Source organism: Echiichthys vipera (genome assembly GCF_963691815.1).
Source record: "Echiichthys vipera genome assembly, chromosome: 4".
Lineage (NCBI taxonomy): Eukaryota > Metazoa > Chordata > Actinopteri > Perciformes > Trachinidae > Echiichthys > Echiichthys vipera.
In genome coordinates this window covers 24038580-24063444 of record NC_139829.1, presented here as the reverse complement: position 1 = coordinate 24063444, position 24865 = coordinate 24038580, and the positions used below count along the sequence as shown (strand labels likewise).

Here is a 24865-nt window from a genome sequence, read left to right as displayed (position 1 = left end):
TTCCATTTGGTCAACAGGCACACTGGCAAGGTGGGTTAGTTTACTGCACAGCAGCCAGCAGACATACCAAACAGTGAGAAATGGGAAACACACTGTTTGCTGAATAGTCAGAACAGAAAATGAAAGCTGCAAGCTAATCTCTTCACGCATGGTGGAGCTTTTTCCTTATTTATTTTGATGAAGTCACACTCTGATGGTGTAGCCTTTTCTCATACATTGTTACTCTCAATTTTCTCATCTCATTACACAGCATACCCATTAAGCATACAATATTAAACTTCCATAATGTGAAGGTACAACACTATACCAGCAGTGCCAAGGAGAGTGCTTGTCCTCAAATGTTATAAACAAATACAGAAACTCCTTGTGTGTTCAAACGCCTTTATAGTCTTTAACACTTTTGTTAGTAGTAGTAATTTTCTGATTGCTGGCTTTGACTGGTCCAACAGGAGAGTGAAGTGAAGTACCGTGCAGCACCCATGTTCACATTGCATCAGATCAATGCTTTTGAAGAAAATGGGTTTTTGGTTATGGACATGTGTTGTGGGGACGATGGTGAGGTCATTGGAGACTTCACGCTGGAGAACCTCCGCAGAGGCCCGGGAGAGGAAATGGACAAGGTTAGTACATAGAGTTTTGTCATCAGTGATTACCTCACATTGTAGTTTTGGCTTTTGTTGTTTATTCTGTTAATTCAACAGAAACGACATTGTTCAGATAATATATTGGTTTGGATTCTTAAAGGTCCCATATTTTAAAAAGTGATATTTTTTGGTCTTTTTTTCTATTATAAAGCAGGTCGATACATGCTATATATTGTGAAAGTACCAAAATGCTCAATCCACAAAGAAATGCACACAACCCATATTCAGAAACTGTGCCTTTAAACGAGCTGGGAATCTTCTGCACAGTTGGGATTTCACGTCTACCATATATAGGTATAAAGTGTTGCTACCGTGCAGTTACAGTCATACAGAAGACCTGGAATACACTGACCAATCTGGACAGACTGGGTTTTTTCAGGAGGGTGACTTAACGATGCAAAAATTGAGCTGTGGATAGCTGTGGAGAAAGCTGCTGTTGTTGTTGAACATTAAAACAAACATGTTAGACTTCCGGTGGAGCAAGACTACAAGATGGCTGCATGAGCTTGAGCTCCCGATAGCAAGTCAGAATTAGCCCCCTCAAATACTCGAATGTTGAGTAATTCATACATAATTTCACTTTGGAATGAATAGGGGAGTAATAACTAGAAGTCAAAAGAACCGTGACATTAAAGAAGGGGAAAATACAGCGGAGATGGACGACGCTCAACATGCTAACGATAACCCCGTGGAAGACATGTGCTCGGTGCTTCAAAGTATCAGTAAGGAAATACGCGACTTTAGAACGGAGCATAAAGTGGATATACACACTCTCAAAGAAGAACTTAAGGAAGACATGAAAAATGAACTCAAGGATCTCAAACAGGAAATTTACCAAAAACTTTCTGCTAACTCCGCTCAGATCCAGGCTAACGAAACTAGGCTGAATGAAGCGGAGGCACGGATCAATGAGACCGAGTCGGCTAACATGGCCATGAAGGAGGCGCTCATTAAATCCATGCAAAGACAGAAAACAATGCAGGAAAAGTTGACAGATATAGAGGGAAGGTCAAGGCGGAATAACATTCGCATTTACGGCGTACCCGAAGGAAAAGAAGGCAACTCCGTGCCTGATTTTGTGGCGCAACTTCTGAAAAGGGAACTTTTGACAGCGGACATCGACCTGCACATTCAGCGCGCACATAGAGCTTTAGCTCGTAAACCAGAGGAAAACCAACCACCCAGATCTATCGTGGTAAATTTTCTGGAGTTTAATACCAAAGAAGCATTATTGAAAAAAGCCTGGGGAAAGAAAATACTGCTTGAAGGGCGACGCCTGTCATTTGATCACGATTATGCCACGGAAGTTGTTCAGAAGCGCAAGACATACACGGGGATAAAGAGGCTCCTGAAAGAGAAAGGAATCCGTTTCCAGACTCCCCTGGACAAGATGCGCATTCACTGGGACTCGGGAACACGTACTTACGAGAGTGCATCAGACGCCGCTCAGGAGCTGAAGAAGAGAGGTTACACAGTGGAAATACCAGGCAGCAGCGCCGCGGACCCGAGCCGGGAGATGGAGCGGCTCCTTCGGGACCCGACGTGGCATCGAGCCGGGCAGAGGAGCACAGACACTGAGCGCCGTGCCAGGGAAAGATTACAGGAGTTTGAGCGGACTCCTTCTAACTAATCTTGGTTCCTTACCTTGTCACGGTATGTAAAACTAGGTTGGCCCCTTATAGAACCAGCGGGGAGAAGTTAATGTTTTGATGGATATATCACGTCTGCCCGTAGTGTGAGCCCTAAACTTTTAAGGGGAAAATATATCCGCACGTCATTCTTTATTATTATGTTTTTATTATTACTAATCCACCCATATTATAAGTAGAGACAGACAACCAACACGAGATTGTTTTAATTTTAAGGGATATCTTCTTTTCATTCAATAGGATGGTTTGGTAGGGCAGCCGATTTATTATTTTACGATGTTTCCAAATATATATAAACATAATGTATATATGTATATATATATATATATATATATATATATATATATATATTTTCTCTTCAACGCTGGTATATGGGGCCAAAATAAGACTAATGTTAAAGACTTCATGTGAAATACAAAATGCAAGCTATCGGATGACGTTGGACTGCTAGGATGTGTGAAATTGCGCGTTTCACTTCTAGTGAGGGGCCCTCCAGGAGGAGGCTCTCCCCTCACCCTACCAACGGGGACCCAGGGTGGCGAAGAATCACCCCAACTTGGGAGTTAAATGTTTTTCCTTTGTTTTTTTCAGTTAGCACACGTTGTCCAGATGTTCAGGTCTGTGCAGTTTTAAGTTGTCTGGAGGTCAAAGAATGTATCACGAGATTATATCATATTAATGTCACATAATAATATAAAACTGGTGTCACTTAATGTAAATGGGATGAATAATCCAGTCAAGAGGAGCAAGGTCCTGGCTAAATTGAAAAAAGAAAAAGCTCAAGTACTATTTTTGCAGGAAACCCATCTGCCTCAACAAGAGCATGAAAAGTTAAAACGCTTTGGTTATAGGAATACATTTTACAGCAGCTACAGACCCAGTCAGAAGAGGGGAGTGGCTATCCTTATCACAAATGCAGTTCAATTTGAATGTTTTAAAGAAGTTAGGGACAAAGAAGGGAGATTTGTGTTAATCAAAGGAAAGCTAGAACACACAATGGTGACGATGATCAATGTTTATGCCCCACCAGAAAGCACTAAATGTTTTTTCAAAACACTGTTTGATACTATTGCTATGGAAACTGAAGGTATTTTGATATGTGGGGGAGACTATAATGTGGTCATGAACTATAACCTGGATACAACAAGCCCCAAAAGAAGCAAGAAGCATCTAACCAAGTTTATTAATACATCAGTGCAGGAAATGGGTCTAATTGATGTGTGGAGAGAACTCCACCCACTAGAAAGGGACTATACACACTACTCGGTGCCTCACTCTGTCTACTCTAGAATTGATTACTTTTTGATTAACGCAGGTGAAATTCATAGGGTCACAGAATGTAAAATCGGGGTGGCAGATATATCAGATCACTGTGGGACTAGCTTGACAATACACTTGAATAATAGGAAAATAAATACTGTATGGAGGCTAAATGTGGGCATTTTGAACAACCAGACTAATGTGGAACAGATAAGAGAAGAAATAAAAAGGTATATAGTAGAGAACGATAATGGGGAAGTAAACCCTGCAATTCTGTGGGATGGTATGAAGGCAGTCATTCGAGGGAAATTAATTGCTCTGACAACATCACAAAAAAAGGCTCGGATAGCTATATATAAACACAAAGTAGAAAATTTGCAAGAATTGGAAAAGAAACATAAGAATTCAGAAAATCAGTCTGTTTTACAACAATTAAAGACAGCAAGGGAAGAAATAAATGAGTTACTCAGGACAGATATAGAAAAGAGGGCAAGATTTGTAAAGCAAACATACTATGAAGCAGGCCCAAAAGCAACAAGGCTCTTAGCTAGACGATTGCGGAAACAGCAGGCCATTAACACAATCCATAAAATAAGGAACCCTCAAACCAACCAACTATCACACGAACCGGACAAAATAGAAAGAATATTTGAAGAATACTACAAGAAACTCTATTCTAAACCATTATCAGCTGATGAAAAAACAGTAAGAAGTTTTCTTGACACACTTGACCTGCCATCTATTGGTGAGACACAGAATGACACTATTACGTCACAATTCACAGCCAAGGAGCTGGAAGCTGCAATTAGTAGGCTAAAGACTAGCAAATCACCAGGTAGCGATGGGTACCCCTCAGAATGGTATAAGGCCTTTCAGAAGGAGCTAACACCTTTGCTTTTGTCCTGTTTTAATTGGATCCTTGAAAAGGGTGGTGGCCCCCCATCGTGGAAGGAAGCGATCATCACAGTTCTACCTAAAGAAGGCAAAGATAAAGAAGACTGCAAAAACTATAGGCCGATTTCCCTATTAAATGTAGACTACAAATTATTTACATCTATTATCTGTAAAAGACTCGAGGCCTTCATACCAGATTTGATCGATGAAGATCAAACGGGTTTTATTAAAGGACGTCAAACACACGATAATATTAGAAGAACCCTCCATATTCTAGACAATGCCCAAAAATGTGGTAAAAGTACAATTCTGATTAGTTTAGATGCAGAAAAAGCATTTGATAGTGTTAGTTGGTTATTCTTGTATGAGGTACTAAAGAGATTTGGCTTCAACGAAAAGGTAATCCAGTGTATTAAAACTATGTATCAAGAGCCCACAGCTAGGATCAGAGTAAACGGTAGCCTGTCTAATTCGATTCAGTTGGAGAGGGGGACAAGACAAGGTTGTTGTTTGTCTCCTACTCTTTTTGCTTTATATGTCGAGCCTTTAGCACAGGCAATAAGACAGAGTGGGGAGCTGCAGGGTGTCACTGTAGGGGAGACTGAACATCGCATTGGTCTTTTCGCAGATGATGTCATTATTTTCCTTGAACAACCAGATATATGTTTCCCAAACCTAATGTCTCTTCTGAAAAAGTATGAATACTACTCAGGGTATAAACTGAATATATCAAAAACACAAATTCTCCCGTTAAACTATTCTCCATCCCGACAAATAAGAGATGCATATAATTTGAAATGGAACTCTAAAACAATGAAGTATCTTGGTGTAACTCTGAGTAGAGCCCCTTCTGACATGTTTGAAAACAATTATAGTGAAATTGAAATAAATATCCTAAAAGATTTTGAAAGGTGGTCTACCCTCCCATTAGACTTCAGTGCTAGAATACGGGCAGTCAAAATGAATATTTTACCTAAATTGTTATATCTATTTCAAGCTCTTCCAATCATGATCCCCCAAAACAAATTCATAACCTGGGACAAGATGATTTCTAGATTCATTTGGAACAGTAAAAAACCAAGAATAAAATTCACGACACTTCAACTACCTAAAGGCAAGGGGGGGATGGCTGTACCCAACCTATCAGAATATTTTTATGCAGCACAACTTCGGTATCTGGCCTGTTGGTGTAGACCTGACTATGAGTCTAAATGGAAAGAAATAGAAAGAAAAGTTCAGGGCTTTCAAACCCAGATATTGGTGGGGGATAAAAATTTGATAGATGCTTTGAGACTTACTGTGAACCCAATAGTAGCATTAACACTTGAAATTTGGAGCACCGTTGTAAGAAAATACAAACTTAAGAGGGATATAGGCACACTGAGGTGGTTTGCGTATGATTCAACGTTTAAGCCAGGGACGTACGACCCAGCATTCAAAGAATGGACGCAAAAGGGTGCGACAGCAATATGCACAGTATCAGAAGGTGGACGTTTTCTAAGTTTCCAAGATCTGAAGACAAAATACAACCTCGAAAACAAAGACTTTTATAGATACTTGCAGTTAAGAGACTATTTTACAAAAGAGATAAGGTCAAATGAAACAATAAATAAGGTGATTGGAGTTATTATCGAATCATACAAACAGAAGGAGTCTCGGCCCATCTCTGCTTTCTACCGGGCTTTGGGAGAGAGCAGGAAGGAATCAACACTTTATATAAAAGCAAAATGGGAAGCAGAACTAAAAATCCAAATACAAGAGGAGGAGTGGTACTACATGTGTGAGACACAATGTACATCAACAAATTCATTAATATGGAGGGAGTTCTGCTGGAAGAACCTAACTCGCTATTTTATAACACCAAAGATAAAATCTAGGCAACTCGCTATACAACAAGACTGCTGGAGATTATGTGGGAGTGTTGAGGCAGATCATGCACATGTCTTCTGGAATTGTACAAAAATAAGGATATATTGGCAAAATGTAAACGCAGTTATAAAAAATGTGTTGGGATATGAAATCCCTAATACTTGCCCAGTGATGTATCTTGGGAATATTGAGAAGGTTGTCATGAAAGAAGATCTGTACTTGACTAAAGTCTTACTCGCAGCAAGCAAGAAAGTGGTCACGAGAAACTGGCTCAATGTGAACGCTCCAAATCAGGAGCAGTGGCTGGAAATTGTTCAGGAAATCCTAGTTATGGAAAAACTGACATATCTCTTGAGACTCAGGGGGAATGTATTTGAAAAGAACTGGGAAAAATGGAACATTTATATGAGACATGACACCATCTGAACGAATTCCAAATAGATAAGTGGACTGAATAGTGATATCTCCAGACAGCTTGTTAGTTTATTATTGTTATGTTTACTTGCAACCTGTTGTTGTATTGTTTTTGTGTATATAAATGTGAAAAATCAATAAAAATTTAAGTTATAAAAAAAACAAACATGTTAACATGTTCTAGTAGAAACTCAAAATTATAATATTAACATGAAAATAAGCGTAATATGGGACCCTTAACATTACCATAAATTCATCAGTGTTTGCTTACTTTAATCCGCCATATAAAAACATGATTTTGTGTCAGTATTTTGTATCAGCTTGGGTGTGATAGGAACACCACTTTACGTTTTTCATGTCTGTTTGATTTGGTTTGGCAGTTCTACAACTCGTTGTGCAGAAACCTACCAAGGAGATATGTCCTACCTCTGACTGTGGATGAACAAACTCCTTTCGACCAAAACCTTGTCACTCTGCATTACTACAAAGCCACAGCAAAGAGGACACAACTAAAAGAGGTAAGATTATACAGAGTGCAATGCCACCATTATACAAAGTAATATATTTAACTTTATATTACACTCAATCCTGGAATCAAGTAAAAACTGACGTCTTTAATCATGATGAATACAGCCAATTCACTCCCACACACTCTGCACAATTATCCAGCAGGATGAGACACTGGAGGTACTTCCTGCAAGATAAGAATTTCATGACTTACAACGGTTAAAATGGTGTCAAGATGAGAGTCTGTCATGCAGCTGAACAATTGCTATTTAACAGCATAAGTGTAACACACACACACACACACACACACACACACACACACACACACAGACACACACACGCACACGTTTAAAGAAAATTGTGTTTTTGTTGTCATGACAACCTGAGTGACATTGTCTTCAGTTCTCAGTGATGTTCTGTACATGTAACAGTTGAAAAAAACAGCTGTGAAAGTGCTGCTGGCTACCACAGTCACTGAAGGCAAACATAATGGGTTTAGAATTGCAGTTGAAGGTACATATATTTCAAAGTAAAATTAAAAGTCAGAAAAAGAAGGTCCAAGGCTTTCAAGGCAGTTAAAAAGCTTTTATTCAGATGACAATAACAATAGACAATGCTTGTACAATAGCCAAATAGAGCCGGCTTTTCTAAAAATAAAAGAAATTGATGTATTCAAGTTTCAAGAGTTATAATGTCTTACACAAGAACAAAATTATGTAAAATACTTTTACTCACCATTAAGGAAAAACAGCAGGAATAATAACAATATATGAATGTGGGTGTACATATATATATATAGTGTATATATATATTGCTGTGTACATGTGACATGGATATAGTATATATATGGTATATATACACACATTCAAGGCTGCTTCTTCTGTGCAAAATATACTGATGTGCAATACTACTTCTTCTCCTTCTTAACTCAAGTTAGAAATGAATGCCCAGGATCTTGTGCAGATATTAAATGTTTAAGAGGAAAATGCAGTATTGATTCTAGCCTTCAACAGTGTACACTGAATCATGTCTGTTTGTATGCATTTTGTATGCACTGGTTACTTTTCTTGGCTAAAATGTAAAAGTTGCACTGACTTTCTCCTGTGACCCTTTAGGTTTACATGACCCACGAGGAACTTCACAATGACGAGCTGCTGCAATACGGTGGCCTTGAGTTCCCTCAGATCAACTATGACCAGTGCAATGGTAGACCTTACCGCTACTTCTATTCCTGTGGCTTTGGACACGTCTTCAGTGACTCCCTGCTAAAAATGGATGTCCACACCAAGGAGCTTAAGGTCTCTCTAAATCAAAGACTACTTATGGGAGACCTCTTTGTTAACTTTTCACATCAAAGTTATTTCAACTGCTGCTTCTCTGTCACTGAGGGCAGGAAGTGGGGAGCTGGTTTTAAAACATGAAACAGCTCAGAGTGAAGGGGATGTAATGTAATCTTTCCTTTCTAGGTGTGGCGTTATCCTGGCTTGTTCCCATCTGAGCCTGTCTTTGTTGCGTCGCCCAAAGCTACGGAGGAAGATGATGGAGTGGTCTTGTCAGTCATCATCACACCTAGAAAGGTAAGTTAACAAGTACTAAAACAACAACAAAAACACAGCAGACATTGTTAACTTGAATTGTGACATTTATTTGACTGATATTGACAACATATTGTAACAGTGTACTTTGACCCAGGACTGTGAAAAATATAAAGCAAAAAGATGCACATATAACCACAGCTTTTAAAGCAACCTTTAGATATATATTTGCATATTCTTCACTATGTATGTAGAAGACAAGTGGTTTACATTTTTTTTAACATAACGTTTTTAATCTCTTCTGCCTTCAGGAGAAAAGTACTTTCCTACTCGTTCTGGATGCCAAGACCTTCACTGAGCTGGGTAGAGCTGAAGTCCCTGTCAATATCCCATACGGGACCCACGGGGTGTTTAACGAGATGGGCTAGATGCACCACTGTTTTCAGCCAATTTGCTGAAATTGAACCAGCAACCAGTCGCTTCATCCACAGAATAGAATATCTGTATTGATGTCATTGCCTCTACAGTTCCTGAATTGTAAAAGAAATAAGAGCTGGGAAAAACTGCAGGCTCATGTGATTTGTTTGTATCTCCTTGATAGAAATGGATGCATGTTCTCACTGTGTGCCGCCATTACGGTCAGAAAGATGGCAATCTTTTGGAGACTAACAAGACAGAAAGCCCAGCATGGCACCAGCACAATGATAAAGTGTGTCCTCTAGGTGTTCTTATGTGCTCATCTAAGATTTTCAAACAGCTTTTAGACAATGGCAAGAGCGAATGGTGCTTACTTGGAATACTTTACGTGAAAAACATTTTGAAAAAAAACGAAACAACACATGAAAGTCAGTGCACGCATTGAAATAAAATCAATTTCCCCCTTTTTCCCCCTGTTTAAACCCAAAGTGTTTTTGCATCATCATGACACTGGAAATGCTATACCCCCAGTGAGAACAGAAGCACTTAGGATACATAAAAAAACATCGGAGTAAATTCAATTTCTGTCAAAGTAATGTGATAGAAATGGACAACGTCTGAAATGCCTGCAAAACAAATGGATCTAACTGGTCGATAGCCTCCAGAGAGTCTAGCAAGAGGTCACATCAGAAATGTAGCGCTTTTTATATGCTCAAAACAACCAAAAACAAAGTTGACATGAACATAAACACCGATATCTATAAGACCTGCAAATGCAAATGAGAGTAGTTTGTTCTTTCAATGTATTCAACTGTGAGCTGAACAGAACAGTGCAGAGTAAAACATTAAACATACAGTCCCTGAATGGGAAGTATTATACAGCTGCACTTGTCACTCCACCATCTCTACAATTGACTTTACTGATTCTTATTTCATTGGTTATTTACCCTCTCACATCGATTTGAACAAATTGATTTGAATTGAATTTGACTTGAGGCTCTGCACCAGACATAGGCACAACGGGTGTGTGTGTGTGTGAAAACTGAGAGGTTTCAAATATATTATGACCCATGTATTTTTGCCTTTTAGAAAATATATTTCAAAATAGACTTTGAGTCGAGAGTAAGTTTGGGGAAGTTTTAAAGATATTTTGCAACAGCGAGTTTGAACAGTCAGTAATTCATAACTGTACAGTACACACAGGCAGAGGTTTCATCTGTGGCTTATCTTATTACAATGAACTGAATAAAACATCAGGGACTAGAGCGATAGTCTACGGTTTGTTATTTAATTTAATTTAATTTAATTTAATTAATTTAACACTGGGAATTAACAACACTAATGTTTTTGTCATGTTCCACGCTCAACTGGGGCTGTGTCTCCTAATAAGCATGCTGTACAGGTCTCCCAAGATACGCTTTAATTAACCCATAATTCCTAATCTAATCAGTCATACTTAACCTCTGTGTGTGTGTGTGTGTGTGTGTGTGTGTGTGTGTGTGTGAGGTTCATTAGTACTCTCTCCAACGAGCATGACCAGCAAAAAGAGATAAAGCAACCTTTGCCCTCAGATAAATCTCAAGTTAAATTTTGTTTTCGCAAATCTATGAGGCGAAGCAAATCCTTATCAATGTTATCGAAGACCCCTTTAATTTAAAGTATTACTGGGGAAGACATTAAGCATGGGGATCAATGGTTCATTCAATCGGTTGTCCAAGATACTTAACACTTTGACGGCTAAATGTGTTGGATTCACCTGGGTCGAGTTTGAATGAGTGCCAAGCACACTAACTACTGTCATTCTGAAAGCACTGTGCACACAATGCAGGACACAAATAAACTTGCAAACACAACATTTTTATGTACGTTTTTCCATCCTGCTTTCAAGGTGACAGTGTCAGACTATCTAAGCACTTATCTGAACCATGAGAGTATAGCTCACTCATACCCCCAGCTGTCCCACTAAGTCTTAACTTTGACTGCTATCTGTATCATTATTTCATATCCCATGAATTCATAATGGTGTCATCTATATTCACCATATTAGACACACTTCTCAGAGGCAGGCACTGATTTCCCTCAATAGTGATAACAATGTCTTCTTTATCCAGATTTGTCATTTCCCCATCTTCACGGCCTTGAGTCGTCATGTGGGAGCACTGTTATCTGACATACACATTATGTGCATCTGCGTGCAAGTGTCATACGTTTATGCTTAATTTAGAAGAGCGTGCGTTTCTCTGTGGGCTCTCTCTAATTGTACGCATGAAGGAAAAAAAATGGAGATGCTTTATGAAGTCAGAATGAAGCAATTAAATACCCACGACGGGGGTGAATCGTGTAGTGTCAACAAGAATAATGTCCCACCATGGACCCGACAGCTTGGCTCAAGAAAAGAAAAAATGTGAGGAGAGGATTTATCCATATCGCACAATCGTGGATGGAAATAATGTGATGCCCGAATAAGAATCCACAATGCAAATGTAGCTGTTTTATTCACTGTGTTGGCAGCTTATGTTTCTCTCTTGATTCCATGCCTTTGTGTGTTATTAGAAATGTCTTCTTCCCCCAGAGCCTACTGCTCAAGCAACTGTAAACTTTATAGAGTTTACGCAGCTCTTCAGTGAGAAATTACTTGAATCACTAAAAACCTTCATTTTTATCTGCTTAAATTAAAGAAGGAAGTTGGCCTGGTTTTGGAAATAGTTTCAAAAGACACAAGGAAATAATTATGCATTTCCGCTTAAAAACAAGCGACGAGTAGGCTGCATTGGTCACTGCAGCACTAATGCATGACAGATGCAGGAGACATTCACGATGGAGGATGATGCTTTTCGGTGTCCTCATAATGACAGCGACTTTAAACTCTGGGGGGAGACGAGAAAAAGCCTGGGCCAATATAGGCAGAATGAGGCTGATTTTGCCATTATAGTGGCAAGCTCTTTTCCCTCTTGGATGGCAGCCTGGGCTGACAGTCAAACATCATTATGAGCCAGTGGCCTTGCAGTTTGTCACTGTCAGTGCTTCTAAATAGAGACTTTGTTTTCAAGATTTGCAAAGATTTATGACAAACCAGGCCCTATTTAATCGATGGTGCACAACAAAGTCCTTCTGTTTAATGCGTAGACACTTTGTAAAATGGCCAATTCTGTGGGTTGTGGGCTTATTTCCTCCGAGCACAATGCCCTTCTTTTTTTGTATCTTTCTTTCAATCAGAGGAAACACAGATGTCATGAGAAGTGTTGGGGTATTGCTGAAATGAATGATGACATTTTCATTATCATTGCTGAGTCCATCGTTGAACCTTGTCCCTAAAAATCTTTTGCAAATTTCAATGAGTTGTGGGTAAGAAGCCTAATGTTCGCCAAAAATGAGCTGGCCGGATGGCTCTTCTAAATACTTGAATAAAAGATTCACTATGTGCTGGGAGACCGGATATACTTGCAATGAGTGCAAGTAGCCAACACACTTATTATTGCTTAGTTCCTTCCTTGATGTGTTGCAGTTGTGGCCTCATCTCTCTTTACAAGGCTGTAAAGACTCCCTTATGAAAGAGAAAGTACTCGTTTAAGAAGGCTATTAGACATGAATCACAGAAATTGTTTTCACAAAATGTATGGGCTTCCACAGAAAATTCTGTGGCAATCCCCCAGGAGATGGAGGATATAATGTACCACACAGGCCAAGTGAAGTAACTGTAGATTCACAACCACATGCGCATCTTTACCCACCTCCCTGTAGGAGGATTACAGCAATATCGTGGTGATTTGTCTATAGGGGGGTAACATTTGTTATAGGGCCTCGATGTGACCGAGTCCCACGTTTTCCAATGAGAGCACCCTCCGGCAGCGCCCTCTGCTGGCTCACAGAAACTCTTCTTTATAAAGTGCCGTGATGCCTCGACACAAACACACATGCAGTCAGTGCAAAAGAAGCGTTCACTTCCTCCAGAGGAGCGCACGCACAGCTTTTTGAAGGAGCCAGTGGTGGGAGAAAATACAAAATATCCATTCAGCGTTTTGTGGCACTTTCAGATGAGTTTTTCTATCTCGTTAGAGACATTGGCATAGCTGGCCGATCATTTTACGCCAGTTTAAGGAATGTTTTAGAGACAAATTGTTTCCAAAGGGCAATTGGAGCGGCCAGTCTGAGTCCTGATAATGCGGAGAGACCAAGTCTCAGTAGTTTGTCGGCATGAATGCAGCGCACACGGATCCACAGCAACTGCTTTCATGGATTGACTGACTGATTGATTGGCATTGATTTTTTATTTTTTTCCAGTAACAGAGGGTTGTTCTGTGTCGTGATTAGTCTACTATACAAAAAAAACAGCAAAAATCGTGGATTATTTGTTGGGAGTCGAGGTGTTTTTTTGGAGGTGCGTCAACGAGGATATTGATCTTTTCACAGTTAGCCTACGACTGGGTCAAGGATCCGTAGAGGGGAATTAACCTTTCACAAGGTGGAAATATCAGTCGTATTGGACCCTAACTCATCCCTCTTGCCGCTGAGTCCAAGATGAAGTCTGCCACAGTGTGGATGTGCGTTTACATCGTTCTCCTGCTCTTAGGTGAGAAGTGATACATTGAAATTACATGTACAATTGTGTGCAAATTGTGATTTTGTTTTTTGTGGGTGATTGAGATAAATTCTGATATCAGTCATTATTGCCAAGGAACATTTTCTGGTAGGCTGTGTCCACTTTTCTAACATAGGAGTTGTTTGAGCGCGTACTGTTATTCTGCTTTTTTTTCTTTATTTCTCTCTGTCTTTTTTTTTTTAAATAAATGTAATTATTGTGTGTGGTAAAATACCTTACATATGGGCGTTCATGTTGGAGCCGGGTGGTTTGATTAGATTGTATTTAATTGTCACCCCATAGATACAAACCGAAGTTGTTCTACATGTAGCCTGTGCGAGTGGGTATTGGATCCATTAATCAACCAGCTTTCACAGTATGAATACTTTATTGTACAAATATTTTAGTCGGTAAAAGGGAAATACCTGAGGGTCTTTTCGGTTACATACTTGTGTGGTTGAACATGAGAAAATCCAGCAGCAGCAGCAGCAGCATCAACGGCACGATTATAAGTGTCGTCAACAAACGCCAGTGCTTCAGTTCAAATCATCTGGCTGATCAAATATTTTCATAGTTAACTTCATGTTACTCTTCTCTTACCCGTTGCTCTCTGATACTGATGCAGTGTCCCCCTCCTCTCTGAGCGCAATGCTCAACATCACCACAAGGGGTCTCTCTTGTCATTTCACCCGAACTGTCTGTGCTTAAGTGTGCGTGTGTGTGTGTGTGTGTGTGTGTGTGTGTGTGTGTGTGTGTGTGTGTGTGTGTGTGTGTGTGTGTGTGTGTGTGTGTGTGCGTGTGTGTGTGTGTGCGTGTGTGTGTGTGTGTGTGTGTGTGTGTGTGTGTGTGTGTGTGTGTGTGTGTGTGTGTGTGTGTGAGTCTTGACTCCTGTCAAACAGCAGCACCTGAGTCTCTGCTCTGTAGATCTCTGTTTACTCATTGTAAGCTCTAATTTTCTGGTTACCTAGATGTGAATAAATTGTGGTTCACATTTTTTTTAGGTGAGATAATTAGATACACTTCAATGATCAAGGCTTCCTTTAATTACATTTAATAAGAAACTGAAAGCATCAGTTTAACTTATTTTGGAGGCACATCATGCACTAACGTCTGTATAGATAAGCACAGGTTAATCACTGAATATTAATTAAATGTGAACTTAGCAAATGCCCCATGTAGAGATGGGTAAGACTGAACCATGAAGAATATAACCGTCTTGTTCAAGATGCCTTGGCATGTATGGTCCTGCCATAGGTGATCAAACCTGTCCATAGCTCCTAAAGAAACAAAACAAAATGAGAACAGGTGTATGCATGCACTTGTACAAACACACATAGAAACACAAAATCACACATGTATGAATTTGTCATTTCTTTTCCTTGTCTCTTGTCACCTCTGACCCCCTCGACCCCACCTAGATGAGGCAGCAAGCTCCTGGGATGGTCCCTCAGCTTTGGCCGTGTCCTTACCCAATGGTTCTCCAAGATCTCCGGCCACTGGGACCGGGCCCGGAGCTCAGCCAGAATGGGTGGACTGCATCCAGGCGAGTGACATGTGCAACCAGAACCCTTACTGCAGCTCTCGGTACCGGGTGATGCGCCAGTGCCTTGTGGGCAAGGAAAAGGAAGCCATGCTGGACAACAACAGGGAGTGCCAGGCTGCCTTGGAAGTGCTGCTGGTTAGTCCTCTGTATGACTGCCGATGCAAGAGGGGCATGAAGAAGGAGCTGCAATGTCTGCAGAACTACTGGACCATCCACATGGGGCTCACTGAAGGTAGGAAGCAGATGGTTTTAAGATTCTCCATCTCACAAGATTCATATTAAATCCTGTTTAACTGTGTGGCAAATTCAGGTCTTGTGACATAATAACACCCCTTTAAGCCATACATGTTCACATTTTTACCAGTCATCTCGTGGACCTGGTTCTTCAGTGTCATTTGTTTTCTTCTGTATTCCCTATTTGGCTATGAATTCAGCTTACAACATGTTCAATAGTTTTGTAACTGAATGTATAGCAGGACTCTACATGAGCCTCATGGTCATATACAACAATACACTAGAAGATATACCTGCATTGCTGCAGTAAGTGGTTTGTCAGTGGATGTGCAACACACCTCCATTGACATTAAAGTTTTAGTTCAGATTTTTTGAAGTCAGCACACACCAAGTTTGAAGAAGCAAGCAGGGGGATAGACACAGAAGCAATGTGGGGCGGCTGTGACTAAGAGGTAGAGAGGGTCGTCCTTCATTCGAGATAGATCGGTGGTTCGATCCCTGGCCACTGCCATCAGTGTAAATGGGTAAATGTGGCAAATAGTGTAATTCGCCTAGTGTAGTCAGAAGACTAGAAAGGCGCTATAGAAGTACAAGTCCATTTACCAAGTCAAAATGTATTTTAGCCACCTAAAAACAATCAATATCAGTTATCATACACTATATTTAGAACTTTGTCACAACTTTACCTCACCATCAGACAGCCCTGTTTAAGTTTGCATGGGTGGAAATGAAGCTGGTTTGTTATGCTCTTTTAAATGCCACCAGACTTCTTTGACAAAAGAAGTAATATCAGTGTGTTAGTTTTGTTAGTTCCTTACTCTTTAAAACACTAAAGTAACATGATAACACAATTAAACTAATCTATCGAGGCAGCGGTAAATCAGCATCTCCCTTGTTCTGTGAGGTAAAATCATTGTTTTTGTCAATGGAATCTGGTTGCTTTGATGAGAGCATACATTCAAACAGGGCTGTCAGACAGCAAGGTAAAGTTATGGAAATATGCTAAATAGAGTGTACATTTAAACTGATTGATTTATTAAGGTTGGCCTTTTTCAGGTGGCAAAAATACAATTCGGTTACTTGCCCCCGTCCGCAGTAATACATTGGGTAGTATCCGTGCCTGTCCCATTGCCTGCATTCCAAACTGGGGATATGCCAAATGCCATTAATACACTAGTTATGAATACATAACCCTTAAATGTATGCCTCGTTGCATTCTTTACCTTTATAACATTTATTGTAAATGAATGTTCCAACTTCAACTAACAGTGTACTTTCCGGGCAAAGACAACAAGGATGTACACCACACCCATTGTTGATGCCCTATTCCCTAATGCCCTCTTATAGTAGAAGAAGAAGCCCCCGATGAAGAATGTATGCTTTCCTACTTTCCTCATCCTCTCGAAGGTAATGGAGCTATAATGGAATTACATTAGGTAGACCTGTTATGGTAGACTTATTGGTTTTCACCTAAAGTGTTCCATATTACCATGTAATTAGATTACAATCATAAAGCTCAGTGGCCCTTATGTGTCCACTTATGCAGGACGTAAAAAAAGCACTCTGATTTTTACATTGCAAAACATTTAGAGAGCATAAAGCAGCTGGGTTCAAGGGGATCCTTACCCCCATGCTTGTACATGTGGTTGAAGTCTCTGGGACTGATGTCAAGTGTCCTGCCATGTAAACATGGAGGACATAATGTGCTCAGCGGTTTTGACACGTGGGGTAATGGTGGAAACGTTGCAACATCTCAGAATCTTGAGCATTTGGAGCGTTTGTGTTATGATCCGTGAAGTGTTTTGCCGGGCTGACTGCTCATAGCACCAGCTACACTTCATCAGACTGATGGCAGCAGAGGGTCCCTGACATGAGTTCAAGGGAAACGTAATGACATGGATGCTCCCCAGGCCTTCTGTCTCCCTCCCTGTACTTCTCTCCTTTTCTAACTCTTTCCCCTTTGTAATGATCTTTCTGTTCTCCCTGTGTCTCTTACTCTCTCTCTCTCCTTTCCCCAACAAACAGCCGCACCAGCCAAAGTGTTTGCGTTTGAATGAATCATGTAAGTTGTCTAGCTGTCAGGGATAGAGACCTCCTGTGCCTGCAGCATGCCCTTCACAGAGCTTGTGTTTCTATACAAAAATGCCTCTCAGCACCGTCCTGTTTTGGCCCTGTCGCCCTCAGAGATAAAACCCGCTTTAACACAAACGAAAAGCTCTTATAGTGCAGCTTTAATCTAATCACGATCCATTGTGCAGTCAAGCAGGCTTTTGTTAACTGGAAACAATCTATGTACAACATCCATCTCTGGAAACAAACATGAAGGGCCGAATCCCAACACACCCTCTACAAATTTTGCTAAAACACTTTTTACTAACAAAACCACACCATAATATGGTATAAAAGAAGTTGTATTTGGAATAAGGTAAAGATGGGGTGAAAGTCGTGATAAGTGGGATGTTGAGAGTCAAGGAGAGGGAGGAAGAATGACGTCGATTGTCAGGGATGGACAGGGTTGAACTGGGTCGTGGTATTGATGGATGTCTGTGAACCCCGGGATCAAGGCTCAGGGTGGGGGTATGTCTCAATGGTTTTCACTGCTTCATCACCCCGCTGGGTTCATGTCCAGAAGTGGCTTGTTGTGAGGGGTGGTGCTGACTGCTGATTTGGTTGGTGCCCTGCTTTTGGTGGAGAGAGGAGAAGAATTGCGAGGGGGGGTTGTGAGAATTGTGATGAACATATATTCCATATACTTTACATATGTAGGTTTGTGCATGTGATTGCTTTAATAAGACACAGGTGGTTTAATTATTGAAGCACTGGGGATTTAATCTGTGCGGGAGAAGGGTGTGGTCTTGTTCCTGAACTTTAGTAATAATAACTCAAAAATAATTTGTGGATGAATCTGTAAGGTTTTGATTCAGTTGTTGGGTTAGATATAATATGTGTAATGTAGCTTTGAGAGTCTTCGTGTTGATGTAGAGAGATGAAAATGCATGTGTGAGTGTGTGTGAGAGAAAGATAAGTAAAGCAAGGAAATAGGCATTACAATAAGAGGAATACAGCTAGAGAAGTTGAAAAGACAATGATGACTTAATGACAGAAAGAAGAAGGAAGAGAGTGTTTTACTCATAATGGATAGTGCCTTAAAGGCAAACATACAGTATATATCTACTTTGCACATATCCACTTAGCTGCGACCTAAGGCCATTATACAGTAAAATGTAGATGTAAATGTTCCATCTAGAAATCAGGCCCCAGCTATAAGGTGGGCTGTTTCTTGTAACCCATGTTGACCCGGGGCATGAAGTAAGCCTGCAAGCTTGAAGGTGAAACCATTGGGTCTGTGAAGAGAAAGCTGATGTTGACCAAGGATGGACTGGGATTTGAAACAATGCCCTGCTCCCAGATACTTCAGATAAGTTTATCTCACAACCTTATTTATTGTGTCTACTAATATTCTTTATTTCTAATACAGAACTAGAGATAGAAAGTACACCTGTGGCTGTGAACATTAATAATCATATAAAAAGGAAACATCAAATTCAAATTTTAATAGCTTTTATGCTCTTTTTTTTATTGAAAGAGCAAATTCTGGAAAGATTTCACTTTCCAGCTTTATAAATGTCAAATGTAAAAAAAAACCCATAAAACTGAGCTTGGACTATATCCATTTTAAGCTGCTTAAATACCAGTTTTTCCTTTATGTTGAGGAATTTGCAATTGAATTCTTAAATAAGATGGAAACATAATGCATTAATGGACATTAAAGAACTGTATGATTATTTCTACATAATGTCCTTGAGAAATATTTATATAATGTACATAGCCCCCTCTGCACTTGTATCACTTGGTTGTCATCATCAGACCACGCATTTTTCATATGTGAATAAATGAAGGATTGCCCCCACTCCTTTCTAAACATTTGCCATGAGAAAAACTATATGGTTTTCCCCCAAACTACATTGGATCGTCATAAAGTGGTCATGTCTAAGGGGAGACTCGTGGGTACCCATATACCCATTTTCATTTAGAGATTTTGAGGTGAGAGGACAAGGGACCCATTTGAAAATGACCACGCTTTGCCAAAATTTAGCATAACTTTGGAGCGATAATTAGCCTCCTTTTCAAAAAGCTAGCATGACATAGTACCAATGGATTCTTTAGATTGTGTAGCTTCATATGATACCCACTTGGAGATGTGCTTTAAGTCATGTAAAGAATATCCGTCATTCAGGGATTCAAACAACCTTGGAAAGATCTGCTCATTCAAAGTTGTTACTTTGCTGCTCCATCTCTTTTTCATTCAACTGAGTTTTATGTCATTCAGCTACAAAATGGTCGCATAAGTAAAACTACTAAGTTATAACTCCCGATTTCATTTTAATCTGATGAATTTTGTTATTCTGTCTGTGATGAAACAGTGGGGTTCAAGTGCGTAATAGAAAAATAATATAAATATGATAATAATGATCCATACTGACTACTGTAGATAATCAAGACAAGCACAAATGTTGTTTTAAAAGTACATTTTACAGGTCACTTGTATTTTACATGAGCCATTGCTAATAGTTTCCAATTAAAACCCTTCTGTTTGGCAACAAACAGGTTTGGTGTGTGTTTTAAATCTAGAAATAAAAAAATCACTGCCTTCTTAGTTTGTATAGCAAAGCGGGGCTAAAGTAATGCTTTAATTTTCAACTTCAATAGCAATTTTTTAAGGAAATGGTTTAGTTATATTCTGATTGAAAATTGAAAAGTTTTTTTTCTTATTTCCTGCTGCCAGTCCTCTTGTTTTCCTGATATTATTTGGCAGCATAGCTCGCTGCTGGAGCCATTTAAGTGACACTTCCACCACCGCACAACTGTGGCGAATTGCCAGAGTTGCCGGAGGGTATGTGAATGTGGCCTAAGTCTTATTGTAAAGTGTGGAGTCATCTATGGTTTCTCACCTGGCAGTTAGCGCAACAGGATAATGACTTGCCTTTGTTCTGATAATGTCTATTCAAACATGATTTCAAAGTTATTTTAAATGTAATATGTTTAAAGTAATTATGGTGATGGCAGTTCTGCTGAGAGACTGTGGTGTATTTCTCATTTGTCTTTCTCCTCTTCCTTCTTCTTCTTCCTGAAAAAGCCTGGCCCCAGCTCACGACTGTGCAGAAGTTATAATTTCATTGCTGTTTAAATTCTGAAAGTTGTCTAGGTCCGTGTTTGAATAGACTGGAGTGAAGATTGAAATCAGAATCAATCAGACAGCGCAATTTTTATGAAGGCCTTTATTCTAGCCTCACTAGCAACATACATGATAATTATACGATGTGGAGCTGAGCTTAACCTGCTTCAGGTAATAGCTCCGTTCCATTTATATTGAGCAATGAGATGACACCTCACCCATGGATACTGCCAGGGAACAGGTGGAACTTGCCTACAGGTGAGGCTGACTGACGGTTGGGTTGCTTTATTTTTTCATGTGTGACAAAATTGGAACACAGCAATGCGGATGATGTCCCACGGGATCCAGTGTGCACAGTTGAAAATGTGATTTTTTTTTTCGGACTGGGGAGAAATGGCTCTAAAGTAGATATTTTTCATCCACCTGCTCTGAATCATTGTGTTAAACTGAGCGGCATGCACCTCTCTTACCTCTCTTTCTTCTGAGACTTCACTCCTCCTTCAGTGTGATAACTGAAAATGCCACGCTCATTTGAAAGCAAACCGAAGAGTCTACCCTGAGACTCAAAAGTAATCAATGTTAAACCAAGTCAAACCAGACTCACCATAAAATGCTCAGGTGAAAAAGGCCCTCAAGCTGCCGTGTGTCCTGTGTCCGTGAGATGTAACTGCATATCACATTAGTTATAGCAAACAACACTTTGGAGCAGCATTAGTGTCCCTAGTTACATAAGTCCAGTGTGAGAGACCTGCATCTTTGAAAGGTGCTTAAAAGTAGACAATTTGATGAAGCAATGCAGCAATGCATTGCTTCTGAGAAAACACTTTGTAGTACAGTGTGACAATGTGACTCAAAACCGTCACTGAGTGTTGTTTGATGTGTATTCTTGAAATAACAACACATTTCAGCAGGTGATGGAAGCTATATTTCTGGCATGTTCAATCTTGAAACACATTATTACTGGTGTGACTCTGCAGCTATGATGTGAGGTTAGATTTCCTTCTTAATCACTAAACTGTTATTGGCCGCCTAAGGCTATACTGTACTGCCCTGATTGCCTTAAAACCCCAAGCCAAAGGATATTATAATGCCATGCCATGTCTTTGGGCTATCAGTAATGGTGCTAATAGTGACTTGTTGATTGTGTAAAATGGCAGCTGATTTCAATGCGTCAATGCAGCTGTCCTTGATGGTTTCTGCTCTGAATGGGCCTGAGTCGGTGCGAGGCGATGAGTCTAGCAGTTTGAATCTATAAAAGAAGTAATTACTAAGAAAGAAACATCGACTGCCAACCACAGGGATATTGTATAGGTGGCTGCGGTTCTCTTTCAATTGTACCCTGCCCGTGTGCCTCATGTGGATATAGCCTTGTAGAATTGCAGCAGAATTAGTAATTTAAACGATATTTCCACACCTCTAACATACATTATTTCATCTCCTCAGCTATGAAACCACAGTTGGTGTGTTGAAGTAGGAATCGAAGATCTTTTGTGGGGACCTTTCAGCAGTTTAATTAGCTGAGCCAGCTTTTACTGCAGTGAGGGAAAGGAGGGCTCCACCAGTCCGCCACACCAGTCTGTTCCAGTTCATTGTGAGAGAAGTCTATATCTTAACATGCAATGAGACGAGAATACCGGACAATTTTGTGGCATGATTTATTTTCCCCATTTCCAGGGGTGTCACTGTTGCAAAGGTCATTCTCTGAATATGTTACCACATCATGCTAATCCGACAAGTTGGCCCCTTATGCTGCAAGAAGTTACATGAAATGGACAATTTAAGAATGCTGTGCACATCATGATAGACTGAGCAGGGAAGCAGAGAAATTGTGGGAGCAAGGGAGTGAGGACAGTAGATACATGATGAGGGGGGGGTAGGAAATTTAAGAGAGAGATGGAGAAAACCAAAGACTGAAAGAGCAAGAGGAAGAAAGACAGAGTCATGGGGGGGGGGGGGGTTGCACAGAGTACGGGGAGCTACAAAGGTACACAGTATTCCTGGGTGAAACCATCATTACTATGAGCAATGGTAGCAGTCACTGGCCATTACCTTAGCCATCCACTGTCATAAGCAGACCATTTTTCCAGCCTGCCCCGCATGTCAGCGAATAGGGGGGAAGCAGGCTCCTGCATGCTGAATATGTCCTCTCTGCTTTCTGCCTCCTGTCGCTGGAGACCCAGGCGGCACTCGCTAGGTGGCTACTTCATCATCAGAGGAAGGGACCTGTCGATAGCTTCTGGATGTGATCAATAAGGTCTTTCAGAGCTATCCCGTCCTCATCCTTTTCATCCCTTTTATCTTTCATCCCAAAATGTGAAAAGGATCAGTGAAATATGATGACAAAACAGGCACTGTTTGTCCTCGTAAATCTGTCTAATGATTTTCCACCCTGTAAGGTGAAGTGCCCAAGATGACTCCCATTCACTATGAGGCTATATAGAGTGTGACAGTGCAGCTGAAATGAGGGCCAGGTAGCGGGGTTTAGATTAGCCTTTTATTATAGCAGAGTGAGTTCTCAGGCTCTCTATCAGAGGGGAGAGTGAGTGACGGCCCATTCTGCTCAGTGAATACTGTCATGATGTGGGCATTAAGACTCACTCCGAGCAGGAAGGTTCACAGCGATGCTGATTGAATGTGCATCGCCGAGTCAACTACCAGGCTCGAGGGCTGTCATCAGCATGGTTTCTTCTCTTTCTTTCTTTTTTTCTTTCTGTCTCTCGCTTTCTCTCTCTCACTCTGTCTCTCGCTTTCTCTCTCTCTCTCTCTCTCTCTCTCTCTCTGTCTCTCTCTCTTAATGGAATCGTACACATCACGAAACAGTTCCCTTAGTATTTGCGTGCATTCATGTTCAATGGCTGCTTTCAATTCAGTGACTGTTGCAGGTCTCATAGCGTAGACTTTTCTGTTAAGTATCCCCATAAAAAAGTCTAGTGGTGTGAGGTCTGGTGAACGCGAACGGTTTGCACTTCAACTGCTTTTTCGTACTTCCAGTAGCATTTTAGAATTAATTTCCTTTCTTCAAAGTTTAGTCTGGCTGCCATCATTAATTCCCATGGGTTTAATCTGCAAAGTAAAAACAAAAAATGAGTTATCAGCTGCTAAAGTGTGTATACATATTTTGGGGACACCCTGTATTTACATTTAACATTTCAATTACCAATACAGCAGCACAATTATGTTGACAGTAAATATTTAGATTTCTTAATATCATCGGATATTTAGGGGTTGTCTGTTCACTGATATTGATATAAAACTATAAAATGGTGAGGAGAGGCTGGTATATTGGGCTGTCTGTTTTTAAAGTTCTCTCCAATATGCCACTATGCTATAAAGATGATAACATATCTACATTTCGTATGTATTTCTACGTTACCATATTCAACATTTAGTACCTTACACCAGGCAATTAAATGCTGATTTAGGTAAGTGAGTGTTTAACTATTCATATTAACATTACATTCGCATAGCCAAAGGGATGGCTTAAAATTTCAGCACTCGTTTCCCCAGCTGTGTTTGCCCACCACGCCACGCTGGATTGAAACTGTGACTTGAAATGTTATTCTGAGATAATCCAATATTCTATTTGTATGGTTTGAAATTGAGTTTAAAATGTCAATATCACTTCAAACACTGCGCTTTAACTTGTGTTCTGTTAAGCAATTTGAAGAAAGATGCATTTGTGGTATCACTTCATCTTTTCTCTGTTGAAACAAGCACATTATGGGAATAAGCTGAGAGGAAAGATAAACTAATCTATCCTAATGTAATAAAAATGTGAATGTCCACATTTCCCATATTCCTCTTACAAATTTCTCAAGAATAGAAGTATGTTTTAAGAAGTGGAACATCTTCTAGCAAGATATCCACTGACAGCTCATTTGCAAACTTTGGGAGCACTGACAGCAAAGGCTCTGTCACCTTTTGTCACCAGCAGAGTTTGTGCAATAACCCGCAGGGCTCTGTCGCAGACCTCCGGCTGTGCCCCAGGATGCTCAGGCTGTGCAAAGCTGTCTTTGTATGTGATTAATACATGAACAAAAGTGTTACAATATTATTTAAATAAGAACTAATACGTGATATTTCTATTTGGCCTTTTCCCAACGTCGCCTGCAGCAAAACTAGAGAACAATATGAAATCAATATT

The 24865-nt window shown here is 40.2% G+C and overlaps 2 protein-coding genes across 2 annotated transcripts in view; both read left to right on the top strand.

Moving 5' to 3' along the window:
* bco2l (beta-carotene 15, 15-dioxygenase 2, like) overlaps window positions 1-9200 on the top strand; it is a gene marked incomplete at its 3' end in the record, with an annotated part of 15217 nt that extends 6017 nt beyond the window's left edge. Inside the window, exons 7-12 of the mRNA XM_083912753.1 lie at window positions 1-30; window positions 450-620; window positions 7111-7248; window positions 8353-8535; window positions 8704-8814; window positions 9084-9200. The exon at window positions 1-30 is cut by the window's left edge and continues 131 nt beyond it. Coding sequence (XP_083768879.1) covers window positions 1-30; window positions 450-620; window positions 7111-7248; window positions 8353-8535; window positions 8704-8814; window positions 9084-9200 — 750 coding nt within the window. The remainder of the gene's footprint in view (window positions 31-449; window positions 621-7110; window positions 7249-8352; window positions 8536-8703; window positions 8815-9083) is intronic.
* Window positions 9201-13152: 3952 nt separating this feature from the next.
* Window positions 13153-24865, top strand: part of LOC310945627 (GDNF family receptor alpha-2-like) — a 56501-nt gene continuing 44788 nt past the window's right edge. The window contains exons 1-2 of the mRNA XM_083911776.1: window positions 13153-13759; window positions 15187-15543. Coding sequence (XP_083767902.1) covers window positions 13708-13759; window positions 15187-15543 — 409 coding nt within the window. The 5' untranslated portion in view covers window positions 13153-13707. The remainder of the gene's footprint in view (window positions 13760-15186; window positions 15544-24865) is intronic.